This window comes from Cottoperca gobio, chromosome 11 (assembly GCF_900634415.1).
Source record: "Cottoperca gobio chromosome 11, fCotGob3.1, whole genome shotgun sequence".
NCBI lineage: Eukaryota > Metazoa > Chordata > Actinopteri > Perciformes > Bovichtidae > Cottoperca > Cottoperca gobio.
In genome coordinates, this window is record NC_041365.1 from 1,490,825 (window position 1) to 1,511,647 (window position 20,823).

At 43.9% G+C, this 20,823-nt stretch overlaps 2 protein-coding genes across 4 annotated transcripts in view; both read left to right on the top strand.

The window, feature by feature from the left end:
• The window catches only part of rpl14 (ribosomal protein L14), a 5,627-nt gene extending 5,526 nt beyond the window's left edge, over positions 1–101 (top strand). Inside the window, exon 6 of the mRNA XM_029443664.1 lies at positions 6–101. Coding sequence (XP_029299524.1) covers positions 6–65 — 60 coding nt within the window. The 3' untranslated portion in view covers positions 66–101. The remainder of the gene's footprint in view (positions 1–5) is intronic.
• Positions 102–2,636: 2,535 nt separating this feature from the next.
• snrka (SNF related kinase a) lies at positions 2,637–17,504 on the top strand. 3 transcript variants are annotated; one of them, XM_029443480.1, is made up of 8 exons: positions 2,637–2,901; positions 6,514–6,785; positions 7,188–7,406; positions 8,123–8,369; positions 12,103–12,244; positions 13,274–13,486; positions 13,884–14,018; positions 14,788–17,504. In XM_029443480.1, the coding sequence occupies exons 2-8, from the start codon at positions 6,663–6,665 to the stop codon at positions 16,061–16,063; spliced, it is 2,355 nt and encodes a 784-aa protein (XP_029299340.1). In that variant the 5' UTR covers positions 2,637–2,901; positions 6,514–6,662; the 3' UTR covers positions 16,064–17,504. The 3 variants fall into 3 exon arrangements, with proteins under 3 accessions (XP_029299340.1, XP_029299339.1, XP_029299341.1); XM_029443479.1 differs by having other exon boundaries at positions 2,637–2,866; XM_029443481.1 differs by lacking the exon at positions 2,637–2,901 and adding an exon at positions 5,918–6,411.
• The last annotated feature ends 3,319 nt before the right edge of the window (positions 17,505–20,823 follow it).

Consider the following 20,823-nt stretch of genomic DNA (forward strand, 5'->3'; position numbering starts at 1 on the left):
TGCAGAGGAACAAGATCATCAAGCATGAGGTGAAGAAGATCCAGAAGGAGGCAGCAAAGAAGTGAACAGTGCTCACAAAATAAATCTCCTGTTCAATTGTTCACCTGTGTCTTCTCTTTTCTTTTCCCACTTGGAAAAACATGTTATGGCTCAGTTAGATTTAGTTTCCTCTTCTGGTGTCACTGAATGTTTACTCAAGTGTTGCATTTCATGGAAGACACATGAGGCAGGAATGTGTGGGACGTTCATGTGTTTTTGCTTTGTTGAGGGAAGAGTCCGAGCTGATTGGTCAGATCCCGCTCAGCCAAAAATGAGTTGGGGTTTCACCCTCCAGCATACCGTCACTTATTTTCAGGATCAGCAGTTCTCTGTTTTAGTTTCGTTTACCATTTTTCAGACGGGTAGATGTGTATAAGTAGGTCTACACACGGCGAATAAAGATGAGAAACAAATAAAAAACGTACTATTTAGAAGGTTAAAAGAAGATTTAGAGAAGTACAGACATTGACCTTTGACAGGCTGTTGACCTTTTAGGTGTTAAATTAATTTAAATACTGACATGTTTTGTCTATTACCTACTTTGCGCTTCCTAATGTAGTCTTTTAGGATTGAAGTAGAGCCCTCTAAATGTGTCTTCACTACAGCCCTGGTAGAATTAGAGTGAGTCGTTTGATTTTAAATAGAATGGGAAATTATCTTTTATCTATTAGCCCGTTTCCCAAACCTCCACTAGATGTCAGTCTCGGCTAACTGGATATTCACCCCTTTGTCTTTATTTGTTCTTACTTAGAAGAAGCAAACAAAGTAACACTCTTCAGATGGAGGTTGGTTTTAGTGGCTTTAGTGCAAAGATACATCTTAAATAGAAGGACATTAATAATGATCTAATTGAACTAGTGTTGAAACCGTGCTGCTCTTGTAACAGATGATTTAAAACGAATTATAATTCATAGAATCCATGCAGCCTGCAGCCCTGAACCAGCATGGTAGGAGATCCTGTCACCAGCCAAACCGGCTCTACTTCAAATCCCTGAGAGGAGCTTGTAAATATTACATAACAACACTTGAACGTTGCCCAGCTGGTTCAGTGCAGAAAACAGGAACACGGTTAATTCTGCCAACACGTTAGATTCCTCCCTGGCAGCCCGAGAAATGTGGCGGAGGATGGGGGGGGGGGGAGTGGTGAAGGAGGCCCGAGAGCCGACTCACTTAGTGGTAGTAAGTATATAAGCTGATAATTATATTCTTTTCTATCTTGACTCGTACAATAAATACCAATTTTTTATCTTTCACCCTCACAGTTCATGCGTTAATTGTCTTAAATTACGTGAACATATATCAGGGGAAATATAAATAAGACATTTTGTGGTGTTATTATCATGAGGCCTGATAAACACGCTTTTCTCAGAGCGTAGTTCTGACGTCAGAGATGAACGGTGCGGATGCGCAGTGGTCATAGAGCTGTCAATGGGTACTAACGACACCGGAACACAGGCCAGCTGTCCTTCAAAATAAAAGCATAAGAAATAAAGAGGGGTCATTTTAATATACTTTTTGGCACCATAAAAATTTAAACTGATCTTGACGTTATCAAGGATCTTGAAGAAGTTTTTTTTACAGTTCTTTACAGTTTTAGAGTTATTTATGTATCTTAGCTGTTCCTACTTAATTCTAAAAACATAGTGAAAGCGGAAAATAATAATTAGGAATATCTCTCTTTTCTCACCCAGTTGACAAATTGATTAGTCGACTAATAATATCGTTAAATAATCGTTAAAAGTCATTTTCAATGCAAAAATGTCTTTGGGTTTTGGACTGAGACCACAAACAAAAGACATTTAAAGATATCACCTTGAACTTTGAGGAACTGAGATGGCTTTTATAGACAAAATGATTAATCGATTAATAAAAAACAAAATGCAGCACTAGTTAAAATAGTTTTGACCACTCATCAAATCAAAATCAAATCAAATTTATTTGTATAGCCCAATATCACAAATTGTACATTTGTCTCAGTGTGCTTTACAGACTGTACAGGTTACGACACCCTCTGTCCTTAGACCCTCTGTCCTTAGACCCTCTGTCTTTAGACCCTCGCATCGCACAAGGAAAAACTTCCTAAAAGAAACCCCATAATTAAAGGGGGAAAATGGAAGAAACCTCAGGGAGAGCAACTGAGGAGGGATCCCTCTCCCAGGACGGACAGACATGCAATAGATGCAACATGTACAAATACAACATCAAACTCGACAGAAACAGACATTTATCCAATCAAATGTGATTTTGATATTTTTCCAAAGTTGTAAAAGCCTATTTGAGGATCAAAATGATATATATATATATGGCCTTTATATATAAAAAGACACGTGCAAGCACCAACGGTTCATTTTCACAGGTCCAAATAAGTATGATAAATAAGTGAGGAAAGAAGCTGAAATCCAAAACAAAAGGTATGTTGCATATCAAATTATTTGACAAATATGTGACATTTATTCACATTTTAATTGCAATACTCAAAAAGAGGAAAACTTAAACTATTCAGCTAGAACAAATAGAGTGTAATGCTTTTATTTTGAAAGCAACTTTTCCTGTATTATCCTGCTACCTGAGTTTTTGACGCAACTGAAAGAGCGAGAGAGGGGGAGAGAAAGAGGGAGGTTGAGTTGACAGTGTGACAGACTTACACAGGGATCATTGGAATAATCGTTGGCCGGTTTTCTGTCAGTCGGTACCGAGTGTTAAACTGAACACCGGAAGGATTTCAACCCCGTTAACACGCGCGGCTCATCGCACGGAGACACGCACACTCCCGCAGCTTTTAGAGGAACAGATAGGACGGCTCGCCGCTGCTTCAGATTCCTCTGTGGTAAGTAGGGCTGGTGTCGCGCATGCAGGCTGACGGTGAGGGCAACGCGTAGTAATATGTGTCAAGTTAGCTGGGCTTTCAGGAGGGGGACTTTTCTTTAATGCGCATCTTTCGGTGCGCATGTTTTAGCATGCTGCCCGTGTCTTCACAGCTTTCATATGTGTGTGCTGTTGGCGCAAGATGGTCAGCACTGGCATGTTATTGTGGATGCAGCCAGAAGGCATGTTGACAGTCGACGGGGGTTGGAAAGGTCCCATATGGGCAGTAGCATCTATGCAGGGATAAAGGATACAGTGTAGGATGTAGAGTGTGTGAGTGCAGTCAAATATACATTTATCATACATATGAAGATACAATTATTCCAATTATATCCAACTAGGGACTGAAAGTATTCCTGTGGTACTGTGTAGTGAGTTTACAGTGACTTCTCAATGGTATCTTTATTATACTCATACAATAATACAATAATGTAGTTGTGTTATTATGTTCTTTGTATGAATCCAACAGAAATATCACAATGTTTCCTGTATTATTTCTATAAGGAATTACCATATGTTTGTTTATTATATTATATTTATATTAAGAAATATATAGTTACAGAGCATACCAAACAAAATATGATACGATAAGGGACTTACCATCTCTGTTTAGCACCTTATGTTACCTTTTTATAGTATTATTCTGTCATATTTGTATTGTATACACTAGTATTGGTTCACAACCTGGGTACGGGGATCCCTGCAAGGGGTTGCGAGTATATTAGGATAGGACATCAGAAAAAAGGTATTTCTGCTACTTAAAATGATCTTATTATTTCAAACTTTCTTCTAATCTTTACTTTTTTTTTAAGGTATACAAAAAATCAAATATAATTATATAATAAAAACTTGAATTCCTGCTTTAAGTGGTGACTTCCCTGTCAAAGCGGTTGCGAACCACCTTTATTATCGTGCCATTGGCTACCAAATTAAAGGTATTATATTAAGTAAATATTAAACATATTTGCTTGTCATTGAACTTGAGTATCTTCGACATTTTTGATCTGTTATTTAACCAGGAATCTGTTTCTAGGTAACCAGAGACTTGATAACCTCCAGTTCATATCTTGAATCTCACAGGCTATTATAGTGGAGCTCTAAAACAGGTCCTTGACCTCATACGTGTGTTTGTGTGCACACGACTGCATTGTAAATAAATACACCTCCAGCACCATGAACAGTTACACAACCGACCTCAAAGAGTGCCCTGCCGTGCCGCACGTTCACAGGTGTGTCAATTTCACTATGGGCCCAACTGGAAAATGAGAATCCCACCAAGAGCCAGACATTTGTAGTTCATTGACATGCTTTTATTTAGTTAGTGAACGCACTAAAAAGGAGCCGTCATGTCATGTTGAGGCCTCTTAGCATTCGGTCAAGCAAAATATTAAATTATGATTAAATCTTCACAAATAGGCTTCCATACAGCCAACTCACAACACGCTGTTTCACAGGCCTGAATGTGACACGTCAGTGGTTGTGTGGGACATTTAATAATAAATAAATAAAGATCTTTGATCATGTGGTTTACATGTCTCATACAGTCATCAGTTCTTCTTCTGCTACAACAGGGCCAACATGTGTTGAGAACCTAGATTGATATGGGGGCCGGATAGAGTCCTGAGTTTCACACGTGTGGACTGGAGGTGCGGCTACTTTTTCTCGCCAAGTACATTTTCTCAACTTGCGATGTCACCCAGCACCTGCGTTAAACCGATCAAGTGATTACACACACACACACACACACACACACACACACTCTTTAGGTTAATTTGGATGTCTAGATTTAGACGAGCAGATCCTGGTTGGCCAACATACCAGCTCATTACCAAAATACAACGACCCATGTTGATCTCACCTAACCTGCCCAGTCAGTGTGTGTGTGTGTGTGTGTGTGTGTGTGTGTGTGTGTGTGTGCATGGCAGTTTTACAACACCTTCATGTTGTCAATGTCAGGCGAAGAGTTGAGATTACTTTTGTGTCTGTGTGTGAGAGAGAGCCTCGCAGAGCAGAGATGTCAGCCTCCTATTATAAGAAAAATTAGTCACTCTGTTCTCAAAGGTACGATCCTCCAACTGAAGATCACAGAAAACCCCTAAAGAGCTTTTAAGGCTTTCAAAGTTTCATTTGAGCAACCGCAGACTGCCGGTGGGGACGTCTTTATTTTTGTCTTCTTCGTTACGCTGATAGGCGTGTTCCCTGGCAACCTTTTTGTTTGGTTTTCCAGTTGTCTCTGTGAATCCAGGTGAGTGAGACACACCTAGGCGAGGATCACCTCCCCGGAATGTTCTTCGCCTGTGCAATGTGCTCTTGGCACGCAGGTAGACTCCTAGAAGAGGAATGCCATACCCCCCCCCCCCCCCCCCCCCCCCCCCGGAGGCATTGTTTCATAATCAGGCCTGTGAAGCAACACACTGTGACGCTCCTAGCTTCTGCTAAACAGAGCAGAGGGTTCGACATGTTAGCACAGCGCTATGTGATGTGGTCATCCCTGAGGGGCGAGAAATATCAAATGACGGTTCTTATGTCAAAGAACCATAGGACAATGATGCAATATATTCACTAGAGATGAAAAATGAGTCAATTAATTGATAAGTAGTTAAACAGAATATTTATCGGCAGAAGTTTAAATAATGGATTAATTATTTAAGTAATGTTTTCTGCTTTGATATCATCGTAAATGGAATATCTTTGGGTTTTGATCTGACAAAGAATGAGTTTTTTACTATACTAAACAAGTTATTTACTAAAGATATATCAACAGATTATTCAATAATAAAAGTAATGGTTAGTTGAAGCCCTAAGCATTACCTTTCTGGTATTTCCCCTTCATCAAAGCTGCGTTACTGACACCTGGTCAGGGAAAGGGTTCGTGAATAATAAAGAAATGTCTCGTCAACACTTAAATTAGTCAAACTTTACTCTCTCACCCAAATATCCATATAGAATATTGAATCATCAGCATATTGGATGATCTCGGGCTGTTGGGTTGTACACTTCTGGGACTAGTAGGTCTTTTATTTCACAATTCTAAATAACTTTATTGTTAAATAATATGCTAATATGCACCTAGATGTAATTTATTGTCATGCTAGCAGTGTAGCTTTAGGGTTGGCGTCGTCAGTCGCTCAGTTGATCCACCACTTGTATCTCAACAACTCTTAGATGGATTGAATGAATTACCAACTGTTAGCATGCTAACACGTTACATTAACGTTATACCTGCTAAACATCAGCATGGTAACAATGTCATTGTGTGAGCATGGTAGCATGCTGATGTTAGCATTTTGCCTAGCCAAAGTCCAGCCTCACAGAGCTGTCAGCATTACTGTAGTCTCTTAGTTTTGTTTTATGTTTAGGTTACAAGTTATTTCTAGGAAGTCTTTCATTCCACTGTTATAACTCATTGTCAGGCGACACACTAACATGCAGAGAATGTGGCCGTAAAGACGAGAGATAATCTGACGGGTTCATGACTCAGAGTTCAACAGGATATCCTCCGAAGTGGTGACTCAGTTTATTTGACAGATTCATTGAAGTGTTGTCTCATCATATGAACGGGTGGATTTTAAATGTCTCTCTCTCTCGTTGTACCATTTTCACCCTCAGATCACAAAAAAAGATGGGATTGATTTGAGCGGAGCAAACACCGCATACGAACCTCACATAACTTCGACTTACTCAGGAGGAGATGGAGAACTGAGCGGCGACTAGCAGGCGACAGAAGGCAGCTCCTCCCTCCCCGTCCACCAGCAGCCATGACGGGGCTCAAACGTCCTCACGATGGGAAGGTCGCCGGGCTGTATGACCTCGACAAGACGCTGGGCCGTGGACACTTTGCTGTAGTCAAACTGGCCCGACATGTATTCACTGGGGAAAAGGTACGCTTGTCTGTACATGCAAGTGCATTGCTTCGATACCGGTGATTTCATTTCCTCATAAAACAAAAGTTTAAAATACATTTCGGCCTCACCTTCAGAGACATACATTCCACAGGGGTGACTAGTAACACTTCGGTTTAAGTAATGTCTCTCGAGTGAGATGAGAGGATCGGTTTGCCAACATATTGTGTTGATCTTTGCTTTTTGAGAATGTTTTAGCACCACCTGACTAAACTCTAAATACTTGTCATGTTTCTGTTTGATAATCATCACAATATGTTTAGAATGGGCACTTCACATCCGCCCAAAAGTGCCAACAACCTCTGCGGTGTGAACAAGCTGCTGGTGATAGTTGTAGATCGGGACTGATGTCTGTCATCACTCATGATGTTGCTCTTCTAGGTCGCAGTGAAGGTGATAGACAAGACTAAGCTGGACCCGGTGGCGCGGGCGCATCTTTTCCAGGAGGTGCGCTGCATGAAGATGGTGCAGCACCCCAACGTGGTGCGCCTCTACGAGGTCATCGACACGGCCACCAAGCTCTACCTCATCCTGGAGCTGGGAGACGGCGGAGACATGTACGACTGCATCATGAAGCACGACGGAGGCCTCACTGAAGAGGTGAGTGGGATTGTGACCATTAGGCTGCATTAGACTGGCCGATGAAGGTCACTCTACCTGCAGAAGTGTCCTTGACTTGGGGACTATTTACCAAAAGGTTGCTCGAGATAAAGAGATAAAGTGTCATATTCATATTAATTCTCCTGAGAATCGATGAGGATCACTGAAGTTAAAGTTTCCAGGGAACAGAATTTAAATGTAGTTCTTTTTTAATTCTAGTTGAGACTACTTTACTTTCTGGGAATGCAGTGAAGGACACTTCAAAGGTAGTTAGAAGCTCACCAGTGCATTGCGCATACCGATTCTTTAGAGTGAATCAATTCCAGACACCAGGAGGCAACTGTGTGACATTGAGATCTGTAACGTTGCAAGTTAAGCAGGCAAACGGAGATGAGACGTTCTCAAACTCTGCAATGGTAACCACTGGCTTTTTATTAAGTGTTTATTTACACTACCTTGTACACGTCGGGGTAACCAATGAGCAGGTTAAGGTGGGATTGGTGCATGTTATATATGTTTACTTGCTTTCATGTACAGGAACATTGATAGCATCCTTATTTCTGTCCGTTAAGTGTCGAGCTAGAGGCAGAAGAAGGTTAGCGTAGCTTAGCATAAAAACTGTGAAGTTGTGCTGCACTACAAGCTCACACACTGACATACTTATTATTTAGAGATGCATTCAATGTTTGCTACCATTCCTGTCTCTGCTCTCCAAGTTGGCCAAGTGTTACTTCGCCCAAATCGTCCACGCCATCTCCTACTGTCACCGGCTGCACGTGGTGCACAGGGACCTGAAGCCGGAGAATGTGGTGTTCTTCGAGAAGCAGGGCGTCGTCAAGCTCACCGACTTCGGCTTCAGCAACCGGTTTCAGCCCGGGAAGACACTCAACACCTCCTGCGGCTCACTGGCCTACTCTGCTCCTGAAATACTGCTGGGGGACGAGTATGACGCTCCTGCTGTAGGTGAGTGTAAAGATCTGGCAGAGAGGGAGTGCTCACGGATATCTATGCTGATTTATCAAAGTTAACTCAGCTTTTACTGTAGCGTGTGTTCCCCGTAGCAGGACAAGGTGCAAGCTGTATAACCTGCTTAACTGATGCTTTCACATTCACTCACTCTGCATGTATGACCTACTGAGCTCTGATACGGCCCAAATCTTATATACGTCACGGTATATAATCGTTCTCTAAATAATTTATGGTGTAAAATAATTACAAACAGTAAACTAAGATTATTTCAGGTGTTGCAAGTTTTAAGGTTGACGGGTGCAGATGAATACCTGCCTGGCTTGAGTTAGTGCAACATTAACATCAGAAGCTGGTGTTAGAGTACCAGGCAGCTTGGAAATGAGCCTTTAACTTAACCCACAGACCCGCCGTCCTACACCTGCAGTTTATTTTGTGTCCGTGGTTTACGTTCATTGACAGTCATAGCCTTTCTGTGAATAATAACATCTAATATCAGATAAGGCTGAAATTGGTTTCCTCAGCACTCTCGAGCAGCCTCACCACCAGCACCCCTCCGTCTCTCCCGTCGATAGTGGTACCAATCCTTGCTGAGCCACAGCTTAGATATTCAATCAAAATGTAATGGAAAAGAAATGAAACAGAGGCGTGCAGATTCGGGGGCCTCAAGAAAAAAAAAAAAAAGAGAAACTAGAGGAAAAGAAGCAGAGTGAGAAAATGCATCAGTATTACCTCTGCCTGTCTACCCAGAGGCCACTGCGTCAGAAGCGCTTTCTATTTTTCTGACTGAGTGGATTCGCTGCGTCTGTTTTCTTCTGTCTGCCTTCGTTCCGTCTCAGTCACTTCTGTGGCCAAGCAGATATGCTGCTCCCAAATATTGAAAGTGGAGTAATAATAGTGATTCAACTGCGTGTGTGTGTGTGTTTGGGGATGAACGCGTGAGTAGCTGGATATGTGAGGTCAGCTGTGCTGTAAAAGCTTGTCTGAGCACTTGACCCAGATGACAAATCAGATGTCTGTGGACATGTTCAGTGCATGTGTGTGTGTGTGTGTGTGTGTGTGTGTGTGTGTGTGTTCATACTGCCTGTGCGCTTTTGTTCATTCAGCTGAGATGATGATGTTTTGATTGCGGGGATTATCCACCCAGCCGGGATGTAATATTGTGTGATTCTATCAGCGGTGCAGGTTTAAATGGAACAGGCTGAATGGAGGCCAGAAGTCCTGACCTTTGGGGCTTTGAGGTAACCTGGCCTGGGATTACATCGCTGCCAATGTACCTGCTGACAGTCAGTTGGGTGCTGAGTTTAGCTGGAGGCGTGCCAGGTGGCGTTGAGCCCGGTTTGTTGCAGAGATAAAGAGACTGTCCTCGCTCAGTCCTCTCTCAAGCCGCTGAGTTGTTGCTCTTTTGAGGAAGTGCTGAAAATAAGCCAATTAGCAGAGAAAAAGCTACATTTATTTATTATTTCAAGGTGCCAAGTGCTTTTACCAGCAGAAAATCCTTCTGTCACATGCTTAGTCACCAGCAGGGCTGCAGACAAAAATCATTTTCAATATCGATCCATTCGTTGTTTACGTTACTAAGAAAATAATGAAAAATACCACCTCATCCTCCCACAACAGTGAGTGGATAAAAGGAATTTTGAGGATAAAATAGTCAAAAGAAAGTATGTGAATTGTTATTCTTTTGCAGAAAATTAGGCAGAAATCGCAGGTTTAACGCAGTGCAAGCATTTCTGTGCACAGATGATACAAATACGTGCTGTGAAAAGACGCCTGCCTCCTTCTGATGTTATGCAACGTGTGGGCTCTCTCCTTTTTGTCTGCAGTAAATGGAAAGTTAAATATAGATCTTTTGCTTCCTCTTCAAGAATAACAAGCTTCACAAAAAAAAGAATTCACTTTTACTAATAGCAATTACAAAGAACATATCCTGGGCACATGCATAATTCAGAGCATATCTGTGCATAATGAACACGCACAAGTGGGAGGATTTAGCATAATGATCAGCAGGACAGGACTTGGCCCACTCAGCCTCGGGGTTAACCGTGTGAAGACACAAAGAAATGCTTGTTGGTTATCTCGGGGAAGGAATTGGTGTCCAAATGCAACGCGGGGCGGCATAAAGGGATGTTTACACTCCCAGCTGTCGCCAATAAGCAGACACACGTTACCTCCAGTGATGCTAATGTGCAGCGACGCTGAACGGTGCTATCCAGAGAAGTGTCAGCCATCTGGTTTATAACTAAAGTTATCCAGGAAGGAAGTTTGGCAGACCGCTGCTGACGCAAGTAATGAGGGAGCGGGGTCATGGTTGCTAGGATACGTTGGCTAGGGGTAAGATGGTGGTGGCAACTGCAGCAGCGTTTCCTCCCTCCATCAGCAGTACGAGACGCTGCAGCCTCGGAGCAATAAATACTCTCCACCCACAGCAAACTGCCGTATTTACTTTAGCTGATTGAACAATTTACCACCTTTTTTTTTATTTTGCAGAATAAGTCTGATGCACGTCACACGAGCACGGGGTCTGTTGACGTTAGTCACCAGCTTCACAGGAAGTGAACATTTCTGCTTGCTTTTAATATGCAGAGGAAGAACTGATATTTGGCCTCTGCAGCCGTGCAGAAAAGCTTCAGCTCAGAAAATCTTTTAAGAGGAAAAAGTCCCACAGTTACTTTGTTTGCTAAAATATTGATCTCTGCAAAGTAGACGCAGGACATAGTGCCAAAAAAGACCAATATAAAGACGAGGACATAAACTCATTAGCACTTAAAAGCTGCACTTTAATAATTAGTCAAATGATTGTGTGTTTTGTTAAAGCGGTCGCGGAGTTATCACCCAACTCGTCACCTTTACAGAGCTTTTTATCGTCTTTCAGCTCCTTGTTTTGCTGTTTTGGTTCACTCTCACTGCTCTCATCAACCTCCAACCTCAGCTGGTGGTAAAAAAGGCTCTGATAAATCGGCAGTGCTCTACCTGCCCAGGACAAAATGGCAGAATAACAAAATGAGCAACTAGCTGGCCAGAAAAACGACTCCAGATGTTCCTGTCACTGCTGAATGTGTAAATAGCTTACACGGCGATATGTCAATGTTGTGTTTACTGCCCTAAAAAGTACCAAAACAATCAATGAACACGGCTTTAAAAACGATGAAGATGTTGTAAATGAACTGATGTTGCTGCTCACAAAGAGGAATACATGTAATGTAAATGTCTCTCTGCTGGAGTCAGTGCATGACTGCAGAATGTGTGTCAGTGGACCATCCCGCTGACCAGAGCGCCCCCCCGGAGCGAAAAAGTTTCGCTTTTTAAAACGGATAATAAGACCAAGAGAACTGCTCCATGAAATTAGCATTTGTATGAAGCTTTGAGGGGATGAACACGTTAACCCACTTTCCTAGGAGATTGCGTGTCTGTGCGGGAGTTCATGCAGGCGTGTGTAAGCAGGACGCCGGCGGCAGGAAGCAGAGCCTCACCCTTGGTTAGACAGATGTGTCCTAAGCCAGTACATATTTATGGAAATGACTCTGATTGAATATGATTCATGCTTCATTTAAACTGGGGGGGTTAGCTCTTGTTTTTATATATATATCTAGGTCACTAAGCAGAAAGGACACATGTGCTTCAGGTTGTTGGTCTGTCGTCTTCCTTAAGAATATTCACACTTAGTTCTAATATCACCTGCACACGAGGGTCTTTGGTATGAACGGACCTTCTCTCTGTGTCCCTGCAGATATCTGGAGTCTGGGGGTGATCCTCTTCATGCTGGTCTGCGGTCAGCCCCCCTTCCAGGAGACTAACGACAGCGAGACGCTCACTATGATCATGGACTGCAAATACACAGTGCCTCCACACATCTCCCATGCATGCCGAGAGTGAGTAACATGCACGTGCACACACACACACACACACACACACACACACACACACACACCAGCGCACAGATGCACGGAGTACTCTGCAGGTGCTGCATATTTCATGTTTATAGATGTGTGAAGAAAAAGAGAGGAGCGGCCTCTCCTGTGCCGCTCCTCGTTGTCCTGCTTTCACTCTGTGCTGCAGTCAGCTGCTCCACCAGAGATGCAGCGCTGCGTTAAGTGTATCTAATGCACCCTTTAAAATCGGCCCTCTATTTTTAACATGTGAGGGTTTAACGATGCATCAGAGCAGCGCGGGGCAAGAGAGGAGCTGAATACATATTGAATGTGTGTGGCTTTGGAAACACACACATTGTCTTTGACTTCATCGGTTCATGTTGACTTGCACACAGTACTGGAAATGTTGGCACACGTTCTTATTCCCGTGTTGCTTGTTTGAACCTGGAAACTAGTTGCTAAAGAAAACGGCACTTTTTCCTGTTCTGTGAGAGTTCTTAAGACGGTGAAGGTAGTTGTGCTACACCTATCTTTGCTAGGCTGCAAAAACAAATAGCTTTTTAGTACAGGATCATCCCAGGTAGGGTTTGATCCAGGTGTAAAACACTGAGAACAAAGCTCTTGGATATCAGCTGGTGATATCGTGTACTGATGTCTAATGTCTTAGTGCTTTACCATTTGTCATGCCAGTAGAGTTATGGATCAATTACACTACAAGTATAAATAAAGTATGAAGTATGAACAAAGTGCATCTTGTTGGAGACAGAAGGCACTTATCAGATTTGTTCGTGTGGCCTTTTTTTGGACAGTGGAAATGTGGGCGAGAGAGGGAGGCAGCACCCCGTATGAGAAAGATAATGTGTTTTCTGAACATTGAAGCATGTAAATATGAACCTGTAGAAACCTTAAATATGTTAGCGTAACATGTAAACTCATGAACATAGTTATCCCACATACAATGGGAGCGTTAGTCTCTAAACACAGCTAAAGTGACCAGATGTTCCTGTGTCCCCTCTGTGGCCCCTCCAGCCTTATAGCCAACATGCTGCAGAGGGACCCCAAGAAACGAGCGACCCTAGAGGAGATCGGGGCCCACGAATGGCTTCAGGGTGTCGACCCCTCCCCGGCCACAAAGCTGTCCACCCCTCTGGTGTCTCATCGCAGCCTGTCGGAGGAGGAGCACGGCTCCATCATCCAGCGCATGGTGCTGGGGGGCATCGCAGACCGAGACACCATAACTGAGTACGTGTCCCTTTATCTCACACACACACACACACACACACACACACACACACACACACACACACACACACACACACACACACACACACACACACACACACACACACAGAGGCATAAATGATTCCTGTGTAATCTCCAAACATTCACCATGGTTCACTAGTCCAACTAAAGCTTAATTGAGTGTTGTTGACAGTTTTAATTGCCACTTATAAGCAGCTGGCTGTCAATTCTGAGCTGTTGCCATGTCAAATTAAATCTCCACCCCCGTCACTTCCTTTTGACTCACTGTCAGGGTCTTTGGTGCTGATCTGCGTGTTGATATTGTGCGTTTGGGTACTTGTGTGTGTGTGTGTGTGTGTTTTGGAATTCAAATTGATTTCTCTCTCCGTCTTCTCAGGGCTCTGGAGTCGAATCAGTACAACCACATCACAGCTACATACTTCCTGCTGGCTGAGAGGATGTTGAGGGAGAAGCAAGAGAAGGAGCAGCACAGCCAGACACGATCACCCAGCCCCAGCAAGGCCCAGTTTAGGTACACACACACACACACACACACACACACACACACACACACACACACACACACACACACACACACTTCTTGAGATAGACAGAATGCTGCCTCTGCAGTGCTTGTATACTGTCAGTTTCCAAAAGAGAAGTTTGACAGCAGATCAACAGAGTGAGCCTTTTCTATTCAGCGAGAGTGAAGCACGGACTGAGAATAGAAGAGATGTTGCAGATCAGCAACATTATCCGGCATGTACCATCGAAAATATCTTGAAATAAAGAATAAACGGCTCTTACTTCCCTTATTGAGAAAGTGGAATTCAAGGACATTTGAAAGATTCAGGATTATTTGTACAAACAGGCTGGCTCTGTAGCGTTAGCAGCTAACAAACTAAGTTGCCGGATGCTAAAAGCTAACTAGATCGCTAACATTTGCACGCTACAACAAGCAAGATAATTAGCCAAGCAGCTCTTATGTCAACTGGTTCAGCTTGTTTGCATCGATTCATTGGTTCCAGAATGAAATAATAACAATGTCGTCATACAACGTTCCTGTATGAAGCTTATATTTAAATTAGAAATGTACAAATGACAGTTTGAGTTCTTGGGTGCTGTTATTATTGTTATTGCCAATACAAAGTGTTTTAAACGTTTGTACAGAAGCAGGCGCGCTGTGATATCAATATAACTCTCTGTGTGTGTGTGTGTGTGTGTGTGTGTGTGTGTGTGTGTGTGTGTGTGTGTGTGTGTGTGTGTGTGTGTGTGTGTGTGTGTGTGTGTGTGTTTAACAGGCAGTCCTGGCCCACCAGAGTGGATGTTCACCAGGATGTCAGTGATGGCTTGGGGGGTCCGACTATCTCCCACCCGGGGGGGCCACAGTCACCTGCCCGCAGCGCTGAGAGCCTCCACAAAGGCCCCAGGCCCAAAACGGCCCTGCTGGACCTCAGCCAGCGGCCGTCATCCAGCCAGCAGCAGCCTGCACGACAGAACCAGGAGAGGGGGCTCAGGCCTCTGGCAAAGCCCCACTCTAACCCCCTCAGGCTGGGCTCTCTGACCTCAGTGGGCCCTTGCAAAACTCGTAGTCCCAGTCTTTTCAGCGTGGAGGAGGATGAAGAAGAGGAAGACACATTTTCATCCCTTTCGTCACTACCTGCTCAGGTGGTGCTTCGTTCCAAAGCCTCTTCCTCTTCATCTATGTCTTCTTCTGGTAATCGGCTGACATCCCGTATGAGCGCTCCGGTTCTGAACCAGATCCACGAGGAGGATAAAGAGGAAGAGGAAGAGGAGGAGAGGAGGGAGCTGCATGGATTTGGCCCGCCCAAACCCAGCCTCAGCCTCATCCTGAACCCTAGAGTACCATCACCGACGGCGCTCGTATCATCGCCTAACACGGTTAGCGTAAGAGCACCGGTTGCCGCTTTCACCCCCAGCTCGGAGACTAGTGACGATGAGACAGAAAGTCACCATAAACCACATACGGCAACTGAAGGTGGAGAAGGGGAAGAGCGAGACGAGGGGGACGAGGGGAACGAGGGTGGAGAGAAAAAAGAGTCCGGGCAGGACAGTCCTGGGTCTGGTGCGGGCCAAGGCAAGGGGACAGCCAAAGCTGCCAGCGGCCTGGTGGAGAGCTTAAAGCTGATGAGCCTGTGCCTGAGTTCTCAGTTCCACAGCCTGACAGGGGGAGGAGGGGGTGGTGGCGGCGGCGGCAGCGCTGGTGTTGTTGCTGGGGACACCCAGGACCGTCCCATGTGGAGGATGTGCATGGGCGGCTCCACCGGTAGCCTGGATAAGGTTTCGCTACTGGGTGGCCCCTCACCCAGAGGGAACCTGTACTACCACCAACCCCCGCTGGGAGACGCGCTGGCAGACCCGCTGCTGGATGGCTCCTGCACGGGAACTCTGAGGCTGGGCGAGCTGGACCTGGCCAGGGAGAACCACAGGAACATGAAGAACCGCGTGCTGCAGATGCCTCTGAGCGACAAGACTCTGTCCGTCAACATCCACCGGAGCCCCAAGGAGGGTCTGCTCTGTACCCCCACCCCACACAGCTGCTGCCAGGTCATCTAGAGCTGCTGCACATCCACACTCCTACATTCTCATCTACACTCCCCTTATCATTTGATTCAGTCATGTCACCACTGGCTCATGAGTTCACGTTATTTCCTTTGCATTTAATGCCGTTTCCTATTATTTAACACTCACGGCGGATAACTGGGAGCGAGTCCAAATGCCTACTTTGCACATTCAGAGACGCAAAATGTCTCCACGGAGGAAACTGGGTGCCATGCCAAGCATGTGAAGCACTTTGAACAGATTAAACAGGACACTTAAGGGACATTTTAACCCACTGGTGTATTTACAGAAGAGTCATTAAGTTATGGGAACATACAGGAGGTGCTCACATCCCTGCCCCCTGCTTGTATATACTGTACACATTTTGCGCACAGCCACACTATATCACTCTCTGATAAGCGGATGAGTTTTAGTGTCATGTTACATATTGTCTTCTGTCGTACTTGATGCTGTTTTTTTTTAAATACCATTATTTTTTTAATGATTTTATGAGACAATCATTTTATCTGTTTTTTAAATTCCGACTGAAAGAGTTAAATTTTTCCTGTGTTTTCATTGAAACGAGGACAAAGACAAACGGACCGCAGCACTTCAGTATGATGGTGGCACACAGTATTTTGTAGTCTATCACGGTTTTATTTTTCTATCTCCTACGTGCTCCTCAGACTCGGAAAGAAAAGGCACACTCGCTTGTCAAGTCTCTGCGCAGTCACACGGCAGAGTGTGTACATATGTGAATACCCTCCTAGCAGTGCTCTGTACCTGTAGTATTGACGGTAAAGTTGTATTGCAGTAGAAACCTGAATACTAGATCCTTTATACACCATTATTCATCACTCCTACTGGATGTGCGAGGTTTCGGGTTGAACCCAGAGTTTAGAAATGTGTTTTGAAGGCATCAAAGAACATTGAAATGAAATTATTCTACAAGCAATGGCAGCTCTTTAAACTCAAAGCAAACGACTTCTGGGTGGAATCGAAACCTTGCGCATCACGTAGCTTTCCAGGATCACGGTAGCCACTGTTGTAGCATATTCCAAGACAAAAAAACAACACAAGGGGTTTCAATAGAACATAACAACGCCGCCTCTTCAAGTATCGGTCTGTGTAACTGGATGTGTGATCCACCCCTAGTGGAATATATAATCTGACAGTGCATGTGTTTTTGCTGTAGCAACCTTATTCTTACCCACTGAGGTCAATCCACCTGCGTTATCTACCTTTTACTGTAGCCTCACAGCAATACCAGCGACTGCAAAATGTACAACAAAAATGGATGTGCCATAAAATCTGTCTTGAGCATATTGTACTGTATGTATGTATATGATAGAGATCTATTAAAATGAAATGATGTGAATGAAGTCTGGTTTTCTTGACTTGTTGAGTGACGCACACGTCCATTTTTGTTAGTTTTTTACGAATGCACCTGAGTGCGTACTTATTGTCACGTCATATCATCAGGTTCATAATTATATTTTGACAAACATGTTTATACGCTTTGATATTCCTGTGTCCAAAACCACCTCCCAAAAAAACCCAGTCTGCTCCGGTTAGTAAAACAAATATGGTGCATATAAGGTAGTCGTTGGTGGAGATACTCAGAGGGAGGGGGGGGGGGATGGTATATTTCAATGAGCCTGCATGTGACATGAAGGGGAGCCAAATCTGAAGGGCTTGTTGAAGCTGGGGCTGTGCTTTACACTTGACCTCAGCATTACTAAAACCCTCCTCTTGTGAGTCCCCCAGCTGTATGGGACATACGTGCTGCAGTAACCCTTTAAAACAATATAGAAACACTATTAGGAACAATCATAGATTATATTCTGTCCATCATCTTTACTTATTACTTATTTTTGTGAGTTTTAATTTACTCTCACATAATTGCCAGCTACCAGCATAACATACACGCTAAAGTAGCAGTTTAATAATATATCTGTAAACATAAATGGGGATAGTGGGCCAGTGTGCAGGACAAATTCTCCCAGTGTGTTTATATTCCTGAATGGTCTCCAAGCTTCCCTCCAAACACTGCAGGGAGCTGTAATCTCAGCAACATCTGGGCTACTGTTGCACATCAGCCAGCTGGGAGGAGATCAGATCAGACCAGATGAGCTCTAGGGTCGATGCATAAACCTGTGTGACCCACAGGCCTACACACACACACACACACACACACACACACACGCACAATTCGAGTGCACGCTCACAGCTGCACACAAACAAGCCGGGGCACCTAAGCCATGCACGATAGGATGACAAGGTGGGGTTCCAAAAGACAGTGAGTGGACGACTGAGGATCGTGCGTCAGAGAGAAGAGGTCATGTGTGAGCCGAGGCACGTGCTGGAATCAGATCCTATATCCTGATCTCTCTCTGTACATCTCTGTTAGTTACTTTAATAGTTTCACAATATGTAGAATATGTTTGATATGGCAACCCTGACCATCCGAATTAGTGTTTGCCGGGGATCAATCCGGCAGACTGGCAGAGAAACTACAGACACGACGCTCGCAGCAGCAGACAGATTATCTGGTTCTGGCATGTCAGTGCGTATTAACAGCAGCAGTCTGTTAAAGTTAATCCTTTACTGACATTTGTACTGATACAAAAGAGTATTTTCTTTCTTTACTTGAGCTACAACATTATCCTCATGATACAGAACAAGCTCCCAGAAATCTGCAGGTCGGCTGCAACTCTGCTCTAAATCAAGGCTGACTCCGCTGCCTTTTATTAAATACGTTTGAATAAGTCTTATTCTATTTCAGCTTGTTTTATTTGTTGTTAATTGTATTTGAATGTCCTTCTGTGGTGTGTTTCTTTTGCACTTTGTCTCGATGTGTTGTATGTTTTATGTAAAGCACTTGTGAAATGTAGTAGTGGAAGCAGAAGTACCTCCACATTGTACTCAAAGCTGCTTTAATCTTTTGAAAACAGTGGACATAGATAAGCCCTCTCTTCGTAAGAGTAGCTTTTCTCTTTGTCACCCAACACATGCAGTTTCTGGTGTGTGTATGTGTGTGTGTGTGTGTGATGACAGCATGATCGGTAAAATCAGACATTACTGCACATGGTTTCTGAGAATTATGTTCATTATATGTAACACACACAACACACACACACACACACACACACACACACACACACACACACACACACACACACACACACACACACACACACACACACACACACACACACACACACACACACACACACACACACACACACACACACACACACACACACACACACACACACACACACACACAACATTGACACTGTTTGAACATCTGATTAAGTTTTTATTATCTGAAGTGTGTGTGTGTGCATTTGATTTCACTGTAGGCTTGTTCAGAGTGTTACTGAAACAGTGTGTTTGCCCATCTCCTGCAATGTGAAACCAAGGACTGCCAGAGAGAGAGGGGGGGGGGAGGTTCATTAGCCATGACAGCCTGGGAAAAAAGCAGTGATGACAGACATTACATGGAAGGCAACAGAAGCCATGGCAATTGGACACAATATTTCTGCTTTAATTCACCATTATCAAGTAAATGTAGATCGCACAATGACATGGCTGTAGAATAATGACAGTGTGAGTGGTTCCCTGTCAATCTATGAGCACATCGGCTATTGGTCTGAAGACGATAAGCCTCGAGGGGCAATAGTTCTGGTTCCTCTGCAGAGACTTTCTTTTCCAATGCGCCGCTCAGTGTTTAAAGTCCGATCGGCAACACAAGGCTGGAGTTGGACTTAAGAGACGACGTCTACGGCCGCATTGTTTCACAAGTAGCCAGTTTACAATCTCATTTTAAACGAGAGTATCAATGTAAGTTCTTTGCAGTTACTGCCCCCAGGAAATGGCGGATGGTGGAACCCAACGGAAGTCCACTTTAACAACAAATAAAGCCGTGAAACGAAGATGATACGACCTGGAACAGAAGGAGCAAACAGCAGAAGGGCGAACGCAATGAAACGGATGTGGGAAAAAGAAGCCGGACACAGCTGGAGAACGTTGGGCATCACAGCTATAAATGGCAACAACACTGCTGCTAAACAGGAAATCATGAAGCAGCAAAGCAAAGATGACCGCACACTATTACTGGTGTCAAGGACATCAGTGGGGACTTCCTCCCAAGCCACATCCTTTTGGTTCACAAGGACACCTGCTTTTATTTAATAGTAATGATCTTAAATAAGAGAATGGCCTTTTGGATGTTACCCAAGTGTGTTTTTATAAAAGCCCATCGAGGCTCCTCAGCCGTGAGGCAGACACGCTGTGAGGAAAGCTCTTTGTTCTGAAGTCATTAACAATCGTGGCCTGCAGCCCTTCTCCAAACAAGGTAAAATAGTCTGGAGGGTGACAATACAAAGTGTTTGCTTTTAAAGGAGCACTGCATTGATTCAACACTCCAACTGAATATCTGGCTCTTTAGCCGCTAAGCTAGTTGCTAACTCTGTTATTTGTCAGTGAACCAACTTCCAGGTCACAAAAGCAGAAAGAGGCTAAAAGGGGAACTAGCATGTTGGGTGATCTTTTCACATTCAGGTAGTCATGTGACCCATTGTCATATTACATTACAACGGCTTTAAAGTAAAGATATTTCAAACTTTGCTGCATCAATTATTTAATGTGCCTCTCACGAGTCCCCCTACATGTGGGAGTGACATACTAAAGCCAACTTCAGATCGCTGGAGTGCTCTGTTTGCAGCCTCAGTATATGTAAATGATCCATCTGAATACGTAATAATGATAAT